The 25409-nt window shown below is 41.9% G+C and overlaps 1 protein-coding gene across 2 annotated transcripts in view; it reads left to right on the top strand.

Annotated features, from left to right (window-relative positions):
* Positions 1-12038, top strand: part of PAN2 (poly(A) specific ribonuclease subunit PAN2) — a 45954-nt gene extending 33916 nt beyond the window's left edge. The window contains exons 17-26 of one of the 2 annotated variants that reach the window (XM_075852113.1): positions 172-319; positions 494-637; positions 984-1043; positions 1134-1224; positions 1306-1463; positions 5983-6126; positions 6229-6408; positions 6888-6981; positions 10808-11005; positions 11852-12038. In XM_075852113.1, coding sequence (XP_075708228.1) covers positions 172-319; positions 494-637; positions 984-1043; positions 1134-1224; positions 1306-1463; positions 5983-6126; positions 6229-6408; positions 6888-6981; positions 10808-11005; positions 11852-11886 — 1252 coding nt within the window. In that variant the 3' untranslated portion in view covers positions 11887-12038. The other variant, XM_075852114.1, reaches the window with a different exon arrangement.
* Positions 12039-25409: the final 13371 nt, after the last annotated feature.

Below are 25409 nucleotides of genomic sequence, written 5' to 3'. Positions count from 1 at the left end.
AATCTAACTTGTTCCATGTGGGACGTTGAGCTTTGTTTTACTTTTGATATGTGTATACTGTATGTTAATGTAAAAAAAAAAAAAATACTTTTATTTTAAATTCTAACTGGAGGTACACTTCAATGTTGAAATGCTCTAGGATGAATGCACGCACTTTGTTTTAACTAGCAGGAATGACCTTAGCAATTCTGAGAGTGCCCCGCCGCCTCTATTGCCTTCAGTGGAAGAACTTCGTAACGTGTGGGTCCCTTATTCCTTAAAGATGAAATTGTCCAAAAACAAAGCGTTGGAGGTTCTCAATTGTTCAGAGAATGAGGAGGTAAGGAAACGTAATCAAGGGGTGTGCTTTTTTTCCGCCCCTCTCTCTGGTATCTGTAACGTGTATATAAAGATCATTGACAATCCATACCATACCTAAATGGCTTAAAGTCAAATCTGTAATGAAACTCTTTATATATTAGAAAAAATTAATTTACCTTAAGTTTTGTCTTAGCCAAGCCAGTCCGAAGATAACTCCGATGAAGCGACAAATGTGTATGACCTTATAGCGACTGTGGTTCACATCCTGGACCCCCGAACAGGTGGTAGCCTGGTAGCACACATAAAAGTGGGCGAGACCTATCACCAAAGAAAAGAGGTATGTATAAATAGGCAAACCTACAAGCTTAGTTGTGGTCTAGTCCTCATTTACACAGCTGTATTATGGAGCTGTAATACAGAACCAATATAAATCTCTGGGCCCATACTGTGCCTCAGATTTTATACAGGCATACAGAAGTATCGTGGCATGAAACCCTGCATGCCGTATTACAAAGGTATTCTCTAGATAAATTGCTTTTATGGGAGAATACGATTCCATACAGAGGGTACACAGAGTGCCTACGGCTCCGTAATGCTGAACCACGGCGACTGTGCAAATGTACATGTTCATGAGGTGGAGTCCGTTAAATAGCTACCTTTTGTAATTGTTTATTTTTACTTAGGGAGTAACACACAAACAGTGGTATCTGTTCAATGATTTCCTCATTGAACCTGTGGATAAGGTAAGCTGAACATGAAATTTCATAAACGCAGCGGTTTTATTAAGAGGTTTAGCTTCTTAATACGTGTATCTTGACTATTTCTTATCTTAGTGTGAGGCTGTACAGTTTGACATGAACTGGAAAGTCCCTGCAATATTATTCTATACCAAGAGAAATCTAAACTCAAAATTCAACTTAACAAGTAAGATTTTATTCTTGTATTGATTTCACTATTCTTTTACTACTTTACCAATGTAAGCTTAAAATTTATTTTTTTCTACAGTTAAGAACCCAATTGAAGCAAGTGTATTGCTGGCAGAAGCTTCTCTAGCGAGGAAACAAAGGAAGTGTCATGCCACCTTCATTCCATTATTGCTGAATGAGATGCCGCAAACATCAGAACTGGTGGGGCTTGATGCAGAGTTTGTTACTTTAAACCAGGTAAAGTTATTATAGAAGGTTATTGCTTTGTGGTCACTGCGTTTTAGATCCATGTTTGACTATTAGAAGAGCCACCTGGTCTTCTGTTAAACTAGGAGATATAGAGCTGGAGGGAATTTACAATCTTTCTCTAGCATGTTGAAGAGACACAATCATCGCCACATTTCTATTCCATCATATTTTTATTAATTTTGGAAATAGTTTTTTCAATCCATTCAAATGCATAACGAAACAATCATAATACAAAGTGTACAGTAAAATTCATCAGATGACATTACAATTGATGCAAGTAAATAAAACAGACCTTCAGATGTATAGTGAAGGAATTAAGTATTTGATCCCTTCCTGATTTTGTAAGTTTGCCCACTGTCAGACAGGAGCAGTCTAGAATTTTTAGACTAGGTTAATTTTACCAGTGAGAGAGAGATTATATAAAAAAGAAAATCGCATAGTCAAAATTCTATATATTTATTTGCATTGTGCACAGAGAAATAAGTATTTGATCCCCTACCAACCATTAAGAGTTCAGCCTCCTCCAGACCAGTTACACGCTCCAAATCAATTTGGTGCCTGCATTAAAGACAGCTGTCTTACATGGTCACCTGTATATAAGACTCCTGTCCACAAACTCAATTACTCAGTCTGACTCTAACCTCTACAACATGGGCAAGACCAAAGAGCTTTCTAAGGATGTCAGGGACAAGATCATAGACCTGCAACAAGGCTGGAATGGTCTACAAAACCATAAGTAAGACGCTGGGTGAGCAGGAGACAACTGTTGGTGCAATAGTAAGAAAATGGAAGACATACAAAATGACTGTCAATCGACATCGATCTGGGGCTCCATGCAAAATCTCACCTCGTGGGGTATCCTTGATCCCGAGGAAGGTGAGAGCTCAGCCGAAAACTACACGGGGGGAACTTGTTAATGATCTCAAGGCAGCTGGGACCACAGTCACCAAGGAAGCCATTGGTAACACATTACGCCGTAATGGATTAAAATCCTGCAGTGCCCGCAAGGTCCCCCTGCTCAAGAAGGCACATGTACAGGCCCGTCTGAAGTTTGCAAATGAACATCTGGATGATTCTGAGAGTGATTGGGAGAAGGTACTGTGGTCAGATGAGACTAAATTGAGCTCTTTGGAATTAACTCAACTCGCCGTGTTTGGAGGAAGAGAAATGCTGCCTATGACCCAAAGAACACCGTCCCCACTGTCAAGCATGGAGGTGGAAACATTATGTTTTGGGGGTGTTTCTCTGCTAAGGGCGCAGGACTACTTCACCGCATCAATGGGAGAATGGATGGAGCCATGTACCGTCAAATCCTGAGTGACAACCTCCTTCCCTCCACCAGGACATTAAAAATGGCTCGTGGCTGGGTCTTCCAGCACGACAATGACCCGAAACATACAGCCAAGGCAACAAAGGAGTGGCTCAAAAAGAAGCACGTTAAGGTCATGGAGTGGCCTAGCCAGTCTCCAGACCTTAATCCCATCAAACTTATGGAGGGAGCTGAAGATCCGAGTTGCCAAGCGACAGCCTCGAAATCTTAATGATTTACAAATGATCTGCAAAGAGGAGTGGGCCAAAATTCCATCTAACATGTGTGCAAACCTCATCAACTACAAAAAACGTCTGACTGCTTTGCTTGCCAACAAGGGTTTTGCTATCAAGTATTAAGTCTTTGCCACAGGGATCAAATACTTATTTCTCTGTGCACAATGCAAATAAATATATATAATTTTAACAATGTGATTTTCAGTTTTTTGTTTTTTTTTGTTTTTTTTTATATATATATATAATCTATCTCTCACTGGTAAAATTAACCTAGCCTAAAAATTCTAGACTGTTTATGTCTTTGACAGTGGGCAAAAGTACAAAATCAGCAAGGGATCAAATACTTATTTCCTTCACTGTATCTTTATCTTGACTTTTATTGCATTAAATAGTGTCAAATGTTAACTTAACTTAATGGCTTTTGTTTTGTGCTGCAGCAAGTGGAGTCAAACTTTGCTACATCTACACATCGAGATATCGTAAAGCATCCTGTACATTGACTTGGTTATAAGTTTCAAATGCTTAAATGGCCACTAACTTTTTGAACAACTTAGTCTGAAATCATAGTATATTTGATCCTGAACAAATCTGCCAATCACTGATTAAAATGTTTTCCAGTTTCCTCTCAAACCTGTTTGAAAGCTCTGCCACTAGGGGGTCTCCCTTCTTTGTAATTTTCTGTCCACTCACTGTTAAGGCAAACCAGACTTAATAAGGCAGCCCTGGGGCATTCATTAGGCCCTCAGGCTGCTATGACCCCAATCTGCTCCCCACTATCACATCGCAGGGGGCGATGTGCTTTTGGAGGTGGCAGTCACCCCTCTTTCTAACTGCTTATATGCCGCAGTTGCTATTGACCACAGCATCTAAGTGGTTAATTGGCGATTTCTCTCTGTTCCTTTGCTGTTCGTGCGAGATGTCGGTTGTAATATACGGCTGACAACCGGAGCGTATGGAGTGGGCTTAGTCCGTAAGCCTGCTCCATTCTTCAACCCCTGCATCAGGCTGTACAGTTCGTCCTGGTGTGTCCAGGGCTTAAACTGTATATAATGCTATAATTTAACTATTCTGGGGTATGACCACAAAATGTGAAGCAGGTTACTGGGGTCATTACAGCCCCTGAAGCAACAAGATGGGTAATTCGTACCTGCACGGATAGCACACTATGTACAGCTCAACCACCTCATGAAGGAGTAAATGCTAATTGAGTATTTGGATACAGTCGTCTACATATCTTCCCAGTCCTAGATGCCAGTGTTTGACATATGCATGTTGTATATGATGTGATTTCAACCGGAAGTGAGATTTAGTGGTACAAAGTGATTCATAGTATGTACAAGTCCGCACTGCGTACAAAGGTGGCGGTCCAAAGTTTTAGTTGAGAGAACGAAAGATCTGAGTTTGGGATATCAGGTGATGCACTAGGTGATGGCCATAACCTTTCCTGCAAACACTAAGAGGGGAGATGAGACCTGGTTGAAATCTGGGAAAACCCTAGATGTGAGTGGCATGTGTTGAAATGGCCTTTTTTTAATTTATTTGTTTTTAGCCCAGTTCCATTAAAGAGGGGTTAAGGAGAGACTGTAGACTAATCGCCACGATTCATTGTAACAATGGCATAGCTGGCCAATGTCCTGTTTGCACACCTCAAAATGTTTTATATTACTTGGACAGCCCCTTTCTATATGTCCTAGGGCGGGTCATCTTTGTACAGATGTCTATTAGTATGAGACTAAACGGTGACATGAAGTTGAACATTAATTGTGGTACAATTGCGGTCATAACCAATTCAATTACTCCCTATGGCGAGGAAAGTTGCAAGACCTCTTATAATGATGGCAAAATTTCCAACTCTCCCATAATAAATGCATAGAAAATGTAACACCGATCTATACACAATTCCAGAATTTGTTGCTAGGGTGTTTTTGGTTGTTTTTTTTATATGGCTATACAATATTTTTTTAATAAAGTGGTTTTTAATGAAAACATTTTTCAAATTGGATTACGATACAAATAAGAAAACCCAAAACAACCATAAGATGTATTAGTACATTGCTGTACATCTTCATGTTTGTGTAACTCCAAAGTAGTATACCTAATTATAGCAGTATAAAGCCATGACCTCACTAGTAAACCGTAACTACTAGAAACATAGAAGTGAAGATAGCATTGTCTCGCCCCACACTATGTATCGTAGACATTATGTGCATTGATAAATGACCCAGCAAACGTTGGTACACCATTGTAGAATCTCAAGGTTATAACAATGAAACTAGAACCTCCCTAGGCACTTGACTATGTTCTACTGCTGGAGAGTGGGACTGGCTTCCTTTCATGTGTCAAGTCAGCCACCTTGAATAGATTTGAGTGGTGCCCCTTTTGGTATAAATTAATTTCTCAGGGGTGAGCAACCAATTGATTTTAGAAATAAGCTCTGAAATACATGGTGGAGATTAATCTAACAATGTTGCGCAATTTGTTTCCTAGCCATGTATAGCATACGGCTAGCAGCTAATATAGGACCCTCGGTCAATGGGATATCGCTGATGTACCCAAGAATGCATACAAATGTGTTTTGTGGTAAGGAAGTATGATGGATTGAAATTATAAAGTCTAGAACCTCCGCTCAATATCTGAAGTGTTTTGGGTATCTCCACATAATGTAAATGTGTCCTGAGCTCCAATTTAAAAACAAATTCCAGGGTCTGATATACTGTGAATCGGGTAAATGTGGGACAGCATTTGGGCTCCGCTATTAGACAGTTTGTGGGATTGCCTTACAATCTTGCTAACCTAATAAATTACTATTCAAACCATGAATTCTGTTACAGATGCACCATGAATTGTACCTTTTCTGTAATGTATCTATGCATGGTTTTTATTTCCTATACTTTTGCCTGAAAATGCAACTTTAAAGTGTGGGATAAATAATGATATGCCACATTGTCTAATGCATTAACAGGAAGAAGCTGAACTTCGAAGTGATGGCACAAAGTCCACAATAAAACCTAGTCAGATGTCTGTTGCTCGCATTACCTGTGTAAGAGGGCAAGGATCTAATGAAGGTATCCCTTTCATTGATGATTACATTTCCACTCAGGAACAGGTGAGTTATTCTGCACCTTGTACATGAAACATATATGATAAAGCTTTTAAAATGGTCTGGCTTTCCATTAGAGAACTGAGGTTTTTTTTTTTTCGGTTCTAGGTGGTAGATTACCTTACACAGTACTCTGGAATAAAGCCTGGTGACTTGGATGCTAAGATCTCCTCCAAGCATCTGACTACATTGAAGTCCACATACCTAAAACTAAGGTTTCTCATCGACGTAGGGGTGAAGTTTGTTGGTCATGGCCTTCAAAAAGATTTTCGGGTCATAAACTTAATGGTACGATTTGAACATTAATTTGGGATTGTATCTCAAAGGAACGCTAAACATACAAGTCAACAGGAGATAATCTTGCTCACACAGTTGTAAGTCTGCAGGATCTTCTGCATGTTCCTGAAACAGTCTTGGGGAAAAAATCAAGACAATCGGGGTAAAACAAAGTTCTATAGTTCCTCCCATCCCTTGGTTGATAGACATGTCTGTTTTTTTTTTTTCAACTGCACTAACTATATAACTGCAAATCCTGCAGAGAACTAAGGGCTTAATTTTCTCCCGATCTGTCACCTACGACTGGTGAACAGCTAAGGGGTAGGACTCATCAGAGGCATTAGTTGCAAGTTGAGACCAAATAATCAAAGTAGATGAAAGGAGTAATTGCTCTGGGATATTGGTTTGTTTTTCTTGCGCAATTTGTATGTTTAGTGTTCCTTTAAATCATAGTTCAGATGTTGAACAGATCTCTTATTTATTGGATGTAGGTTCCAAAGGATCAAGTGATTGATACAGTCTACTTGTTTCACATACCTCGTAAAAGAATGATCTCTCTACGATACTTGGCATGGTATTTTCTTGGTGAGCGCCCAGTTTTTTTTTATGTTCAAATGTTTGGAATTCTGCAAATTCTGGCAGATTTGACAAAAGAAATGGCCCAGACGGGCCTCATTGTAAGTCTTTGAGGTCCATTAGGTGCCAGTGGTTTCCATCATAGGACTGATCTGGCAAAGTCATCAAGGTCCATAATGGAAGCAATAACATTGAGTTTTTTTTTTTTCTTATGCGAATTGTTCCTTTTTATTAACCAATTCGTATTTAAAATCTATCTTCACCCACTGTCCCAGACTGGGGATTGATTTGTGATGGATATGAGCGTGTCCATTCCTTCTGGTTTAAGAAGTTAATCAAGTAAATATTTTCTTTGGATTGTAAAGTATGTAATGTGCTGCCATTTCTAAAGTTCAATTCTGGGTTCAAAAGTGGCCACTCCATTATATTCTACAGTGCTGGCGGTCGTTATGGTTGTTGGAAGCCATGGAGACCGAGCAGGATGCTCTGTCTCCTAACGCAGTGTTATGACCATTTGGCAGCATGGACTACAGACAATCTGTGCTGTATTTAAAAGCCAAATTGCTAGTAGAAGTAATTTAGAAAAAAACTATGTACAGGCTTGTGCACAATAGGTTTTCTATATATATACCCTAAAAGAAGATGCTCAAAATACAAAGGAGTATGCAAAAATAGAAATACTTTATTGAATATACATAAGTAACAATAGATAAAAGAATCCATAAACCAACAGATATTTGGATTTTCTATGTCTGTCCAGTTCGAGGTACTATTTAACCCCTTCCCGCCGCAGCCCTTTTTCAGATTATCATTTTAGTTTTTTCCTCCCCACCTTCCAAAAGCCAAAAACTTTTTTTCATTGATAGTCCTATGAGGGCTTGATTTTTTGCGGGACAAGTTGTAGTTTTTCGTAGCACCATTTATTGTGCCATGTAATGTACTAGGAAAGAAAATAGGATACTAGGGTAGAAAACGAAAAAAAAAAAAGCTTCCTCAGTTTGTGTTTTATGCTTCGTTTTTACAGAATTCACTTTGCAATTAAAATGACATGTTAATTTTATTCTGTGGGTCAATACGATTTTGGTGATGCCAAATATATAGTTTTTCTATATTTGACTACCTTTACAAGTAGAAACCTAAGTGTAAAAAATTTATTGTCGCCAAATTCAGAGAGCCATAAGTTTTGTTTTTTGTTTTTGTTTTTCCGTCTATTTTAAGTGGTATGAGGGCTTATTTTTTGCGGGATAAGCTGTAGTCTTTAAAGATACCCTTTTGGGGTACATGCAACGTTTTGATCACTTTTTATTTCATTTTTTGGGGGAGATAAGGTAACCAAAATGGATTCTGGCGTTTACAATTTTTTTTTTTTTTACTGCGTTTACCGTTTGGATTAAATGTTATATTGTAATAGTACAGACTTTTACGGACGCGGCGATACCAATTATGCTTTTTTTTTTTTTTACTATGCTCTAGGGGGAAAATCGTAAAAGGCGGGGTTTTTTTAACGTTTGTTTTTTTGACGTAAAAAAAACACTTACTAATTTTGACTTTTTTTTTTTCATTAGTCCCCTAGGGGACTTCAACCAGCAATCGTTTGATCGCTTGCACAATATACTGCAATACTAATGTATTGCAGTATATTGTGATTCTGAGAGGCTTCTATTAAGCCCTTAATAGGAGCACAAAGATGGCAGACCTGGGGTCCTTCATTAGGCCCCCAGGCAGCCATAGCAACCATCGCCCCCCCCACCCCTCGATTACGTTGCGGAGGTGCGATGAGCTGTTGGAGGGGGTCGCCCCCCCCCTCTTTCTAACGATTTAAATGCTGCGGTCGCTATTGACCGCCACATTTAATGATTTAAACGAGCGGGATCGCGCTCGTTACTCTGAAGTGTCTGTTGTAACATACAGCCGGCATCATGTGGAGCGGGTTCACTCCGTGAGCCCGTTCCATACTCCCCCCCTACCTGACTTTGGCGTATGGATATGTCAAACGTCGGGAAGGGGTTAAAGGGGTTGTCCACAGGTTGTGGATAATTTTCTGATTGCTGGGACCCTGCCGCTCCATTTAATGTCTATGGGACATGCGAACAGCTGACCACTGTACTCTGCTCTTTCCATCGTTCTCAAAGACTTTAAATGGAGCGGCCTCATGCATGTTCGACTGCTGCTCCATCCAAAGTCCTCACTGTGGTCGAGCAGTGAGTAGGAACAAGGGGTTCGGTACCCACGTTCTTGTGACCGGTGGGGCCTCCAGCAATGTGATCGTCCTGGGACAATCCCTTGTATCTAGAGATTGAAATTACATTTTCTACACGCAAAGATATTTTTTTTTCTTTACCCGTGATAAACTGCTTCCTCTAGGAGGTCGACATTAAGCCAAAAGTGCTAGCTCCTTTAACATAAGCTTTACACAAACTATATGCATCCTGCAGACACTAAGCTAATCCGTTTTTGTCTGTAAGAGCCACTTCCCTGTATCTGCCACACTTCTCTCTAAAGATGGCTCCGTGTCAATTTCTACTCATTTGAGCAGCTTTCTACTGCCCCTTTTTGCCTGAGCCAGCTTATCCTGGTCAAGTCGTGCATTTGTTGTCAGCCACAGCTCCTACTGGAGGCCCCTGACTTCATTAAGACCTACCTGGCCGCACCATTCTAAAGTAGGGATGGTCCCCCCCCCCCACCCCTTTTTTTTTTTTTTTTTAATTTTTTTGGGGGCTTTCCTCATTGGCAGCCTGTCAGTATTTGGAGGGCAGTCTCTCCTTAGGCCACATAAGGGGTGTGATTTCCTCCTTCTTTGGCTCTGCCAGAGGCACATTCTATTTTCTGACTGCCTTCACATCCACATGGTTCCTGCCCTACAGACACAGCACCTTGACGAAGAGCATCCTGGTAGGTCCAGCATGGGGCTAGTTTCTTTCTCTCTACACTCCTCCATATTTTATGGAGCCTAATTGTACATTGTAGCAGTTACTGTATGCATCAGGGAACCATATTACCCTCTCACTAGGCGAAGTTATCACCTACTTCTGTCTGATTTCAGTAGCGAGTCTACCGGCTCATGCGCCACGTTGTTTGCTTTCACTAGGTGCAACACAAAGTTTCAATGCAGTGAATCAGATTCCCTCTGTCCTGCCTGGCTCATAGACTGCCACCTGTTGCTCCTCCTGAGCCAGTCACACAAACTTTGAAAGAATGGAAGCACTTTGACAGGCACTTATCCCACTCCAAACCAAGTTAGAAGCATAGTATCGGTGGAACTGCATTCCCCCTCCCCTCCTAAGAATAGTTACTGAGATATGGCTAAGGGCCTGTTCACATCGCCGTTAATTTCCGTTCCGGGGTTCCGTCGGAGGGTTCCGTCGGGTGAACCCCGCAACGGAAAGTGAAACTGACAGCACAGCTTCCGTTTCAGTCACCATTGATCTCAATAGTGACGGAAACCTCGCTAATGCTCTCCGTTCGTCACCATTTCGGCTGGTTTCCGGTTTTCCGATGGAATCAATAGCGTAGTCGACTCCGCTATTCCCTTGGTTGAACTTGATGGACATGTGTCTTTTTTCAGCCGTACTAACTATGCAACTATATGGTGACAAACGGAAGCTGTGCTGTCAGTTTCACTTTCCGTTGCGAGGTTCACCCGACGGAAACCTCCGACGGAACCCCGGAACGAAAATGAACAGTGACGTGAACAGGCCCTAACTGATTGATACTGTGCTTTCACCTATTTTACTGCTTTTCATTGCATGTTTACCATGTAGCACCCGAACAAAAAAAGATGACCATGCATATTGCAAGTTTTTCTTAAATAAAATATTGCTTTGCTATTTTATAGATCTTAAGATACAAGGTGAGACGCATGATAGCATAGAAGATGCCCGGACTGCTCTACAACTCTATCGCAAATACTTAGAGCTTAGTCGCAATGGAAAAGAGCCAGATAATTTCCGCAAAGTTCTCAAGTGCCTTTATGAAAAGGGACGCAAGATGGACTGGAAGGTTCCGGAACCAGAGAGTCAAAGCAGCCCAAAAAGTAAAGAGGACGTGATTCTTCTTGACCCTGATACTAACGATATCACATCAGCTCAGTGACTGTCCCTTTACCTTACTTGACTGTATCGCATCTGTTTCTTTAATTTGCCCTTGCTGTACTAGTCTTATTCACCTTCTTACTGACCACCAATACGCAAAAGACTACATTTGAAATGTACATATCTTTTTATGATCTAATGTACAAAAATGTTCTTAGAGATTATTACCTGCCCATTACTTGGCTTTACTTACGTTCTTGGCTGTGATTTGAATTAAGATACGTTTCATTTAAACTGACCGTTACTTGGACAGACAGTTGGACACTATCTTTTTCTGCAACTTTCTGACTAACCTTTGCGTGAATGATTGTCTACCTTGGAATGACTGTCTTTGTATTGCTGTGAGATTTCCATTCCTAGTGTTAACCTATTTTAGCTGTGGTATGCTATTAAAAACAAAGACCTGCAAATTATTTACATTGGATTTTATTCTACAGTGGTTGACTGTCTCCTCAAAATCTTTCTAAAAAAAAAAAAGTTTTGCCCTGAATCAGTTTGTTTGACCTTACTGTAATTGAGAAGTTGTTCCAGGGTAGATTTTTTTTATTTTTTATTTATTACACCTACTAGTTCCCTGTATATCGTTTGTAACATTTTGCTATATTAAGACTTATTTTCAAAAACGTGCCCTTGGAGATTTGTCTTGCCATTTAGTAGTTTTATGTATGTGCAGATTTGCCATATTGATAAGACTTGATGTACACAAGTAGGTTTTCTTTAGCCACAGTATTTCTATAATTCAGAAGTGAAATTTACCTAACTGATTTCCAATTCTGTTTTATCCACAGATGTGCCAGTGTATTCATCTATGGTGGGACTTTAGTGTTTTTGCTTTTTTTTTTATTTCTTTTTATGAACTTGGTAAAGTGGAAACTAGTTTCCATTTACTATTTTTATTGATTTTTATTTTTTACCCATAATTGTAAAGCCGTTCTGTGAACGAAAGCACCTCTTTTAATAAAATCCAAAACAGAATCCAGTGTATTTCATTGACTCCATAAGGTAGCGTTCTACACAAACTTGTTCATATTCCAAGAATAGTGAATTACATCTTGTTCGTCTGGTTTTAAGATGTATTTTTCAAATCTCATTGCTAAAATAGTCAGGTTGCTCTTTCTTGTTAATATGAAACATACACTGTATGGACAAAGGTATTGGGACACCTACACATTACACCTACTGGAGCTTTTGACTTGCCATTCGAAGTCTATAGGCATTAATATGGAGTTAATCCCCCGCCCCCTTCCTTTGGAAGCTGTTTTAGCTGCGCTCTTCTGGGAAGACTTTCTACAAGATTTTGAAGTGTCAGCAGGAATTTTTGTGGAGTATTTGTAAGGTCAGACACTGATGTTGGACGAGAGGGCCTGGCTTGCAATCTCCAGTCTAGTTTATCTCAAAGGTGTTCAGTGGGGTTGAGGTCAGGAATCTGTGTGGGCCAGTCAAGTTTTTCCACACCAAACCCACTTGACCATACCTTTTTATGGACCTTGTTTAGTTTACTGAGGCACAGTCGTGCTGGAACAGTAAAGAGCCTTCCTCAAACTGCTCCTACAAAGTTTGAATCATACAATAGTCCAAAATGTCTTGGTATGCTAAAGCATTAAGATTTCCCTTCACTGGGACTAAAGGGCCTAGGCCAATCCCTGAAGAAAAAAAACCTCCATAGCATAATCTTCTCCACCAAACGTTACAGTTGGCACGATGCAGTCAGGCATTTGCCAAAATCAAACTCCATCAGACTGCCAGATACAGAAGTGTGATTAGTCACTCCACAGAACACACTTCCACTGCTCCAGTGGTGGTGTTTTACACCACTCCATCCAACAATTGGTGATGCAAGCTTGCATGCAGCTTCTTGACCATGAAAACCCATGCCATGGAGCTCCCTGGGCACAGTTTTTTTGAGGTGGTGATAGATCCAGAGGAGGTTTGGAACTCTGCAGTTGTTGAGTCAGCAGAGTGTTGGCGTCTTATTTATGCCTTGCAGTACTCTGCAACCTCGCTCGCTTTTTACATGGCTTGCTGTTACAGGAGTTGCTGTGATTCCTAAACTCTTCCACTTTGCAATAATACCACTCACAGTTGGTCGTGGAATATCTAGGAGGGAAAAAGTTTCACAAACTGACTTGTTTCAACAGTGGCATCCTATTACATTATCACGCTGGAATTCAATGCGCTCTTTACAAACATTTGTGAAAGAATGGGTCGTTCCAAAGGCGACTGCATGGCTAGGTGCTGGATTTTTATACACCTGTGGCGATGGGACTCAATGAGAACCTGAATTCAATGATTAGAGATGTCCCAATACTTTTGTCCATATGGTGTATATCTCTTGGCGGGACTAAGATTCAGTTGTGTTGGCTATCCATGTCTGATCATTGTTTCAGCGAAGGCAGATGTTAGGCTATCCCCATACACATTAGGCATCATGCAGCCTATCTCTTCAGTTTTTTTGTAGACTATGAAACACAGATCCTAGTGGCTTCTGTGCACTGTCCCCCTGTGGCACTGTTAGGCTTAAAATAAACATTCCCTAAAGTAGAACTAAACTTAAAAAAAAACTATTGACATGTCCGGTATTGATCTGTGGGGGTTCTGAGCGCGGAGACCCCCACTAATCACTTAAACGAAGCGGCTGTGCTGCTTCGTTTCTGATGGGCTTTTCTTGGAAAGGCCAGCAAGTGGTGTATTGGCTCAAAGTCCGTGAGCCTCTACACCACTTGCTTGGCTTTCCAAGGAGAGCCCATCAGAAACTAAACAGCACTGCACTCTCCCAAGTGCTTCTGCTGCTTTGTTTTAGCAGTCAGTGCTTGGACTCACTGACCAAAACTTCTGACTTGTCAATTTTTGTAAAGTTTAGTTACCCTTTTAGCATCCTTAAAGGAACAGTGTCGCCACAAATTTGGACTTGTGGATTTGGACTTGTGCACATGGAGCAGCGGCAGCAGACAGAGCGGACGGTCCGGAGGGAGCGGCGGCGACTGGAGCAGGTAAGTGATTTCTATGTATGTTCGTGTTTCAGTGTGTTTTACTAGTGTATGTTAACCTACTACACTGTGTGTTAGCTCAAAAAATGGCGACACACAGTGTAGGAGGTTAGACCGTTCAATCCCCTCGTTTCTCCCGGCACTAGCCAGGATAAAGGAGGGGGGGATTCTGAGAGCTCACTAGAGCGAGGGATTTTTTTTCCCAATTTTGCAGCATAAAGCAATGTGCTTGCTTTACCACATGCAATGCTGCAATTTTGGGAATTGCTCCATCTAGTGACCAGCAATGGGAAATATTATAAATTAGAATCCAATTGAATCCAATTTATAATATTTCCTGACTCGTGAAAAAAATAAAAAAATTAGAACAATGTTTTTAATCACCCACACACTAATTGTTTAACTAAAAAAAACAAAAACATTTTTTGCTAACACATTCCCTTTAACCCCTTAATGACCGGGCCATTTTGCACGTTAATGACCAAGGATTATTTTTTGTTTTTTCATGGTCGCATTCCAAGAGTCGTAACTTTTTTTTTATTACGTCGACATAGCCGTATAAGGGCTTGTTTTTTGCGCGACGAGTTGTATTTTTTAATTGCACCATTTTTAGATGCTTACAATATATTGATTAACTTTTATTAACTTTATTTTAGGAGAGAATTGAAAATAAGCAGCTATTCCAGCATTAATTTTCACGTTATAAATTTATGCCCTTTACTATGCAGCATAAATAACATGTTACCTTTATTCTACGGGTCGGCACGATTACGAGGATACCAAATATGTAAAGGTTTTATATGTTTTCCTATGTTTGCACAATAAAAACCCTTTTAGAAAAAAATTACTTGTTTTTGCATCGCCGCGTTCCAAGAGCCGTCATTTTTTTATTTTTCCGTCGATGTGACCGTATGTGGGCTTGATTTTTGCGGGCCAATGCGTAGTTTTCATTAGTACTATTTTGGGGTACATAGGACTTATAGATTAACTTTTATTTTATTTTTTATGGGGGGAATGGGAGAAAAGAGAGAATTTTGCCGTTGTGTTTTGCGGGTTTTTTGGACGCCGTACATCCGGCGGTTTCATTAATGTGTTCATTTTATTGGTCAAGTTGTTATGATCGCGGGGATACCATATATGTGTATGTGTTATTTGTTTTGACACTTTTACTGAATAAAACCACTTTTTGGGCAAAAAAAGTAGTTTTATTTGATTTTGACTGTAATTATTTTATTTTTTTTCAACAAACTTTATTTAACTGATTGACATTTTTTTTTAAAGTCCCACCAGGGGACTTCACTATGCGATGTGCCGATCGCATATATAATGCTTTGGTATACTTAGTATACCAAAGCATTATTGCCTGTCAGTGTAAAACTGACAGGCAACCTGTTAGGTCATGCCTCCGGCATCGCCAAACAGACAGTTGCGGAAGACAGACCTGGGGGTCTTTGTTAGACCCCCGGCTGTCATGGAAACCCGACGGCGACCCGCGATTTGTTTGCGGGGGCGCCGATCGGGTGACAGAGGGAGCTCCCTCCCTCTGTCAAACACATTAGATGCCGCTGTCACTATTGACAGCGGCATTTAATGGGTTAAACTGCCGGAATCGGAGCGCGCTTCGATTCCGGCAGTTGCAGCAGGAGCCAGGCTGTGTATAACAGCCGTGCTCCTGCCGCTGATCGCGTGGGTACACTGGCAGTACCCGCGCCATCACAGGACGGATATATCCGTCCTCCTGCGCGAACTAGCAGCTGCTGAGGACGGATATATCCGTCCTTCGGCGTTAAGGAGTTAAGTGACAAACATCTTGGTTCCGTTATCAGGTTGTTTCACACAAAATGCAGACCTATATTCTATGAAGCATGTCTCTGCCCATTGAGAGGGATAAAAGGAATAGTTCTCACCATGATTGGCTGCTGGGAGGCCAAAGTGACAAATACAAACCTATGACTGCTATGTGCTACCAAAGAAATGGGGCATGTGTAGTTTTAGTGTTCATTTTACCTATGTATGGATACATCTGAATTACTGTATTTTTTGGGAAAAGTGCATGGGCTGGTGATTTTTAATTAGTGCAGGAGTTGCATATATATTAGTCGCTGTCTCTAATTTTTTTAGGGGCAGAAAAGCGCAAATGGAAACTGCAACAATCTTTCCTGTAACCGAACAAAAAGATAAGAAATACTGGGGAAATGTCTCTAAACGGCTGCGTAGGAAAAGTAGAGTAGTTGCATGGCAACCTCAGATTCCACCTCTATTCTATTTTATTTTATTTTTTTTATCTGATCGGTTGACATTGGCAACATGAGGTTTGATGTGAATAGTTTTATTTATTTTCATGGCCTAAACAGGATGAGCTTTCTATGCTTTTATTAACTAATTTTGAATCCTAGCCGCTTTTTTTTTTTAAGGTATAATTAAAGAGTTGTTTTTATATAGTTACAGTTCGTACGGTTGAAAAAAAAAACCCGTCCAAGTTCAACCAAGGGATAGGAAAAATTTCTACACATTAAGGCTCCATGCACACGACCGTGCCTGCAATCACAGCCCATTTGGACGCCGACTGACAGCCGCATTTTCGGGCCGTGCTCCCATACAAAGTATGGGAGCACGGCCCGCAAAATGCAAAAGAACGGACATTGTCCATAAGTTTGAACATTTCCACGACACGGACACCCTTCCGTAGCGCTACGGAAAGGTGCCTGCGTTCAATGAAGGTGAATGGGTCAGTGTTTTTGCGGTCCGCAAAAAGAGGTTTTTTTACGGTCGTGTGCATGGGGCCTGACAGATAATTTCCTGGAAGGAAAAACCATCAGCTCCTAAGTCTTTTTAAAGCCAGCTACTATCCCTGCTGTGACCAGCTCCTGCAGACAGCTATTCCGTAGATTCATAGTTCTTGCAGTAAAGAACGCCTGTCGCCTCTTCAAATTGAACTTTTTTTTTTTTTTTTTCCCTCGACTGAGGGAGTGCCCCCTTGTTTGTTTTTTGGGGCTTTTACATGGAACAGTATTTCACCAAGGGTTTTTGTATGTGCCATCCATATATTTATATACGTTAAACATGTCCCCTCTTAGTTTCCTCTTTTCAAGACTAAATAGGTTTAATTCTATTAATATTTCCTCATATCTTGGATTCTCCATGCTCCTTATTAGTTTAGTTGCGCTGCTTTTGTATCTTTCCAACTCCAGGGCATCCATTCTATGAACTGCATATTCTAGATGAGGCTGCACTAATGCTTTGTAAAGTAGTAATATTATATCCCTGTCCTGCGAGTCCATGCCTCTTTCAATGCACAAAATATCTTGCTGGCCTTTGAAGCAACTGATTGACATTACAATCTGTTATTTAGTTTATCATTTACAAGTACACCCAGATCCTTTTCAACAAGTGAATCCCCCAGTGTAGCTCCCCCTGGGACATACGATGCATGCAGATTGTTGGTACCCAGATGCATAACTTTACATTTATCTATAGTGGATGCCCAAACACTCAGTGCTTGCAATTTACGAACATCTATAGACTGAACAATACTACATAGCTGGGTGTTTTCTGCAAAAATAGAAATTGTGCTATTAATCCCATCCTCTATCATTAATAAATAAATTGAATAATAGTGGCCCCAGCACTGAACCCTGGGGTACACCACTTATAACCGGGGACCATTCAGTGTAGGAATCATTGACCACAACTCTCTGGATACGGTCCTTGAGCCAATTCTCAATCCAATTACAAACTATACTTTCTAAACCGATAGTCCTTAATTTACCCATTGAACGTGTATGAGGGACAATGTCAAATGCCTTTGCAAAGTCTAAAAATGCTTTCTACAGTGGCTCCTCTCTCTAGGCTTCTGCTCACCTCTTCATAAAGACAAATCAGGTTGGTTTGACAACGTCTGTCCTTAGTAAAACCATGCTGGCTGTCGCTTATAATACAATTTTTTTTTTTGTCACAATCCTGTATAAAGTCCCTCCAATAGCCCTGCAAACCTTCCCATGATTGATGTTAAGCTAACTGGTCTATAATTTGCCGGGAAAGACCTAGAGCCTTTTTTTTTATTTTTTTTTATTTTTTATTTTTTTTAAAATAGGCACTGCATTTGCCGTGTGCCAGGCCCTTGGCACTATACCAGTCACTAGAGAATCTCTAAATATTATGAAGAGGGGGACAGAAATAGCAACTAAGCTCTTTAAGAACTCTAGGGTGTAACCCATCTAGTCCTGGTGCCTTGTGCACATTTATTTTATTTAGCTTGGACCATAGCTACATTCATCCAATTCGGTATATTAATTGATGTATTAACAACACTGGCACCGGCTACATCAGTTGCTCTTTCTTAACCTGTTGTCTAGTACTCTCTCCACAGTTTCTTTCTCTCTCTCTCTCTCTCTCTCTCTCTTCCCCCCCCCCCCCTCTCTACCAATATAGTCTGACCCCTCTCTAACCTGACTACTCCTTTATTTTATACATTGACCTCCCGCCTCAGTCCTAGTTTAAATACTCCACTACCCCAGCTAGAATTCTCTCCCTCTGCACAGCTGACCCCCTTCCATTTAGGCGCAAATCATCTGCAGAATACAGTTTGTACCCCAACAAAAAGTCAACCCAGTGCTCCAGAAACCCAAAGCCTTCTCCTCAACACCAAGACTTCAGCCATGCAGTTAACTCCCTGAGTTCCTGCTGTCTTTCCTGTGATGTGAATGGCACAGGCAGTATTCCTGAGAATACTACCTTGGAGGTCCTTCCCTAGATCTTTAAAATTATTGTTAAGGCTCCTCCACCTACCATGTATTCTGTCATTGGTTCCCACATGGACCGCGACAGCTGGATCATCACCAGCCTCTCCCAGTACTTTGTCCACCCATTCCATTACATGCTGAACCCTGGCACCAGGGAGATGGCAAACCATTTGGTTGAGGCAGTCTTGGTGACAAATTATTCTATGCATCTTCCTAATTATAGAATCCCCTACAATTACCAATTGTCTTGCCTTACTTGCATTATCATCCTGCCGACTACTAGCTGTGCTGTTCTCCCGGCTGGTAAGGAGATCAGTATCCACTAGGTCTGCCATTTCTGAGACTGACACCCCTGCATCATCCTCGCATATGATTTAAATGTAATTTGATATTGTGAGAAGGTTTTTTTTGTGGTCTTATTTTTTTTTTTAGATTATCTTTAATTTGTAAAAAAAAAAAAATATATGGATGTTTCTGGGGCCCTGTTTGTGCAGATATGCTACTCGGTCTTCAACTCTGTTGCAGCTAATAATCCCTAGGCAAGGCCCAATGTTACATATGGTGTAGAAGTTACTGGTCTTCTGAACTGGTCTGTGACCCACCTTTTAGCTGTGTGTCTTTAACCCTCCTGAGGGCAGGAATATAGATAGTTGATGCACTGGTGTATAGAGACGCTGTGGCTGTACTGAGACTTTCTCCTCACCCCCAAACAGTGGCATGATGGAAATGTATGTTCTGGAACAACTCAACACTTCCTACAATGGGGGTCTGTGAAGGAAAAGGGGTTCCTTTCAGATGATCTCTCTGGTGCTTATGAGTGTATTTTTCCCTGGGCCTTAGCCAAATCCTAGATGCGGTATAAGCCACAAAGCCAGTAGCTCATGGTGGCGCAATCCTGTTGCACTGCCTTGTGCTTCAGTTCTACAAATTAGGTAACCAATGGGCCAATCATATGCTTTGAGGATATATCCTACCATTGTTGGCACTGGGCCTTATTTATCAAAGCTAACCCCAGCAGACTCAAAACCTGCCTTGCCAGACAGCTGAGAGATAACATGGAACATAAGGTGAGGCTTTCTGCCTGCCAGCATACCCGAACTTCTTTACCACAGCAATGTGTTACCAGTCAGTTCCTTGGTTATCTTGTCCACAAGATTCTACCTACTAATAGCTGGCTCCACGCCAACCTGTATTAATGGAGCATAATCAGGTGCTGGCTATTTCACCGCGCTTCCCTAAACCAGGTATCACCCTTTTATCTAGAACTAATACAATAGTACCTTCAATTTTTAACTTCTCCAAGAAAGGAAAAAAGAGGCATAATACAGAATAACACAGTGTATAAATGATCGTTCAAGATTATTCACAGGGCGAATTATTGGATCAATGTGTATTGAAATAGGGGCCACAATTCCGGCATATGTGTAAAACATCTATTCTTGAGACAATTGAACTATGATGTGAGGATTGAATATTTGCCATATGGAATTCCAGACACACCAATCATCTATAGAAAAAAATGGGAAAAGAAAGCGTGTCAGTGGATCACAATAAAAAACGAAAAGTCAAGATCCAATTTATATATCTCCTTTTAAAGGACGAGTGTCACGAAAAAAAAATTTTTTTATATCAATTTGCATTTAGTGTTTTATTATAAAATCTTTTATTTATGTGTGTGTTTGTGTTTTACTTATTTCTTTTTTTTCTAACTTTTACTTCACTATGGGGCTGCCATTTTGTTTTTCATCTCTGTATGTGTCGATTAACGACACATACAGAGATGGAATACGGCAGCTACAGTGCATAGGAGTCAATGAATGGGAGCCGTTCCATTGACTTTGCTCTATGGCTCTGTTCTGCGCAGACGCAGGTCAGTCACACTGAGCAGAGCAGCTGTTTGCAGGGAGAGAGCAGGCGCCATCTTGAAGACCAGCTGCACTGCAGGTAAGATGTGTGTCTCTGCATGTCCCACTCTCTATCACAGACCCCCGCTCTCGTAACCCCTGACGGGCCCCCCCTTGTATGAAGGACACATGATGAAACTGTACTAGGAAAGCCCCCAGTAGGAGGGGTAATGGTGGTCACTCAGCTTTCCCAGACCCCTGAACGGTAAATCTCTCTAGTTGTGCTGAGACTGTTTGGGGCCATCACTGCAGACAGAACCACACAACTACGGCATGAGGGCAGGGCTTGTCCTGAGTGCACTGTCTCTTGTTATGGACAGATCTATAGTCACATGAACCCCATCTGATGAACCGGTAACCTAGGTCCGATCACATGACAGAGGGGGATCACCAAAATCCCTGTGCACCCTCAGCCCGTCCATCCAGCCCTTTCCTGGTTATATCTGCGTCTGGGAAAGCTGGGTGACCACCATTACCCCTCATACTGGAGTGTTTAGGGATGTGACAAATGAACCTCTCACACTCCAGTGGGAGGGGTAGTGGTGATCACCCAGCTTTCCCAGACCGCTGAACGGTAAATCTCTCTAGTTGTGCTGAGACTGTTTGTGAATGTGACTAATGAACCTCTCAGTCTCAGCACAACTAGAGAGATTTATCATTCAGGGGTCTGGGAAAGCTGGGTGACCACCATTACCCCTCCTACTAGAGTGTGAGAGATTCATTAGTCACATCCCCAAACACACTCCACTAGGAGGGGTAATGGTGGTCACCCAGCTTTCCCAGACCCCTGAACGATAAATCTCTCTAGTTGTGCTGAGACTGAGAGGTTCATTAGTCACATTCACAAACAGTCTCAGCACAACTAGAGAGATTTACCGTTCAGCGGTCTGGGAAAGCTGGGTGATCACCACTACCCCTCCCACTGGAGTGTGAGAGGTTCATTTGTCACATCCCTAAACACTCCAGTATGAGGGGTAATGGTGGTCACCCAGCTTTCCCAGACGCAGATATAACCAGGAAAGGGCTGGATGGACGGGCTGAGGGTGCACAGGGATTTTGGTGATCCCCCTCTGTCATGTGATCGGACCTAGGTTACCGGTTCATCAGATGGGGTTCATGTGACTATAGATCTGTCCATAACAAGAGACCGTGCACTCAGGACAAGCCCTGCCCTCATGCCGTAGTTGTGTGGTTCTGTCTGCAGTGATGGCGGTGGGTGGCTCTGACACCCGCCTCCCCCGTCGGGTCATCTCAGGACAAAAGGGGTGTCCGGATTGGAGACACAGCGCCGCACCTGTCCTCAGGTTGTGTCTGGTATTGCAGTTCACCTCCATTGAAGTGAATAGGACAGAGCTGTAATACCACACACACGACCTGAGGACAGGTGCGGCGCCATGTTTTCCTGGACGACCCCTTTAAGACTTTTCTCGTGTGTGTGTGTGGCAGAGCGGAGTGTGCACGGGCGCCGTTGCTACTTCATAGCCGCTTATCAGCTGTTTTGAAGAATCAGCGGCGAGCACCACCCCCCCCCACACACACACACACACACACACACACACACACATCCCCCAAACACGCAAAATCAAGTGTAATCAAGCGTTTTTTTTTATGTGTTTTTTTTGTACGTAAAATGTGCAAAAAAAAAAACATGTCAAATACACGGCGTGAACCGGTCAACTGAAAAGTCATTCACTTCACTTTCATCATTCTAAGGCCTCATTTACACGAGCGTGTGCGTTTTGCGTGCGCAAAAGGCAGTTGACAGCTCCGTGTGTCATCCGTGTATGTTGCGCGGCTGCGTGATTTTCGCGCAGCCGCCATCATAGAGATGAGGCTAGTCGACGTCAGTCACTGTCCATGGTGCTGAAAGAGTTAACTGATCGGCAGTAACTCTTTCAGCACCCTCGACAGTGCATTCCGATCACCATATCGCTTAACCTGTTTAAAAAAAAAAAGAGGTTTGTACTTACCGAGAACTTCCCGGCTGTTGCCTTGGTGACGCGCCTCTCTTGACATCTGGCCCCACCTCCCTGGATGACGCAGCAGTCCATGTGACCGCTGCAGCCTGTGCTTGGCTTGTGATTGGCTGCAGCTGTCACTTGGACTGAATTGTCATCCAGGGAGGTCAGACTGGAGGAAGAAGCCGGGAGTTATCGGTAAGTCAGAACTTTTTTTTTTTTTACACGTTCACGTATATTGGAAGTCACTGTTCAGGGTGCTGAACCAGTTTAACTCTTTCAGCACCCTGCACAGTGACTGTCTCCTGCCGGGTTCGGTCAAAACGAGTTCGGCCGAACCCGGTAAAGTTCGGTTCGCTCATGTCTAAGACACTCCGTTTGGATGTTTGTAAACAGAAAAGCACGTGGTGCTTTTCTGTTTACATTCAGTTTGACAGCTCTTGCGCGAATCACACAGTTCGCACGGAAGTGCTTCCGTGCGGCATGCGTGGTTTTCACGCACCCATTGACTTCAATGGGTGCGTGATGCGCGAAAAACGCACGATTATAGAACATGTCGTGAGTTTTACGCAACGCACTCACGCTGCGCAAAATTCACGCATCGTCTGCACTGCCCCATAGAGTAATATAGGTGTGTACGACACGCGTGAAAAGCACGCGCGTCGCACGCGCGTATATTACGCTCGTGTAAATGAGGCCTAAGGCTGGGTTCACACGACCTATTTTCAGGCGTAAACGAGGCGTTTTACTCCTGAAAAGACGGCTCCAATACGCCGGCAAACATCTGCCCATTCATTTGAATGGGTTTGCCGACGTACTGTGCCGACGACCTGTCATTTTACGCGTCGCTGTCAAAAGACGGCGCGTAAAATAACAGCCTCGGCAAAGAAGTGCAGGACACTTCTTGGGACGTAATTTGAGCCGTTTTTCATTGAATTCAATGAAGAACAGCTCCAAATTACGACCGTAATTGACGCCCCGCAAAACGCGAGTACGAGCAATTACGTCTGAAATGACGAAGCTGTTTTCTCCTGAAAACAGCTCCGTCATTTCAGACGTAAATGCAGTTAGCGTGTGCGCATACCCTAAGGGTATGTTCACACACAATGTTTTCAGCTGAAAAATCGGAAGCAGAACGCCTACAAGCATCTGCCCATTGGTTTCAATGGGAAATACGGCGTTCTGTTCCAACAGGGCGTTTTTTACGTGGTCGTTTTCCAAAAACGGCACGTAAAAAGACGCCCGACCAAAATGAAGTGCACATCGTTTCTTGGGACGTTTTTGGAGCCGTTTTTCATTGACTTTATAGAAAAATAGCTCCAAAAACGACCGTTAAAAAACGCGAGTTTGATTAAAAAATGGCTGAAAATCATGAGCTGTTTTCCCTTTGTTTAGTAAGCGTGTGAACAGAGCCTTAGCCTTTTGGTGTGTCCTATAACTTCTTCCAGCTGCAGAATCACACCCAATATGGCTGCCGGACACTGCTTAGCAATTTGAAGACACCTTTACCTGGCTTGTGAGAGGGGGGGGGTGAGGTTCCCTCCCACATTTACAGCAGCTGTGAGTCAGGTTGCTTTGCCTTATTCACCTTGCTGTAATTCTGGGAAGTGCTCCCCCTGGTGGCCAACATTGGAAAACATGTCAAATTATTATTACATTTTTAATACTTTCCACCATACGGGAAAAAAAAAAATACAGCAAAAAACTTAAAAAATCTAATAGAAATAAGTAACGACACTTAAAAAAAAAAAGGTTTAATTTGCGACACATTCCCTTTAAGGAGTACACTTTATCAACCCCCTATACAGAGAAAGTCATGGAACCGGGTCCACCAGTTAAAAGGAGGGCAAGTCGATCCACTCAAGTCAGGCTACCCAGTTTATAGTCAATATTTAAGCCATGGGGTCTCAGAGTATTTAATCGAAAGATCCACTCTAGTTCTTTCTTTTTAAGTGAACGTGCCCTATCCCCCCTCGTCTTAGTGGGGGCACACTATCGATAATCCGAAATCTCCATTGCTTTTCGGTATGTTTAGCCTCAAGTGTTTGGGAACTGTTTGGGATCCAACCGTTTACATCGGATAGTATATCGATGTTGGTTAATTCTGATTTTTAAATCCAATGTTGTCTCTCCCACGTACAATAAATTACAGGGGCACTGCAATAAGTATATCACGTGGTCACTGTGGCATGTCAAATAATTATTAATTTTATAAACCTTATTGGTGACAGGATGTGCAAATGTGTCTCCCTTATGCATTAGTTTACAATTTATGCAATTCAAGCATGGGTAATATCCCTTTTTTTTCTAGGGGCAAGGAGCATTTGGGTATCCTTTTTCCTTGTGCCCAGATCCGACCTAACCAACTTATCTCCCAGGTTAAATTCAGTTATTTTACAGAAATAATCACGTAATATCGACCAAAGTTTGCGAATTATTCTAGAAATGGGTTGACTTATTTCATTGTAGGTAGATCTAAATGGGATTCTATTGACCTTTTTATTGTCATCTGCAGTAGAGACACTTATTTTTGGGTGGACCTTAAGAAGATCCCCTCATATTATATTTTGAATCCTTTGGCGATGTTCCTGTATAATCGTGGAAAAGTATCCCCTTTCCTTAAATTTATGTGAAATGACATTCAGTTTCTCATCTAATAGTCCCTCCTCACTGACTATTCTTTTGACTCTAATGAAGTGGCTTAATGGAAGGGATCTAACCATAGAGCGTGGATGGTTACTCTCGAACCTCAATA

The sequence above is a fragment of the Rhinoderma darwinii genome, chromosome 2 (assembly GCF_050947455.1).
Source record: "Rhinoderma darwinii isolate aRhiDar2 chromosome 2, aRhiDar2.hap1, whole genome shotgun sequence".
In the NCBI taxonomy this organism is placed as follows: domain Eukaryota; kingdom Metazoa; phylum Chordata; class Amphibia; order Anura; family Rhinodermatidae; genus Rhinoderma; species Rhinoderma darwinii.
The sequence above is the reverse complement of the archived record's forward strand: the minus strand, read 5'-3'. Positions and strand labels throughout refer to the sequence as shown.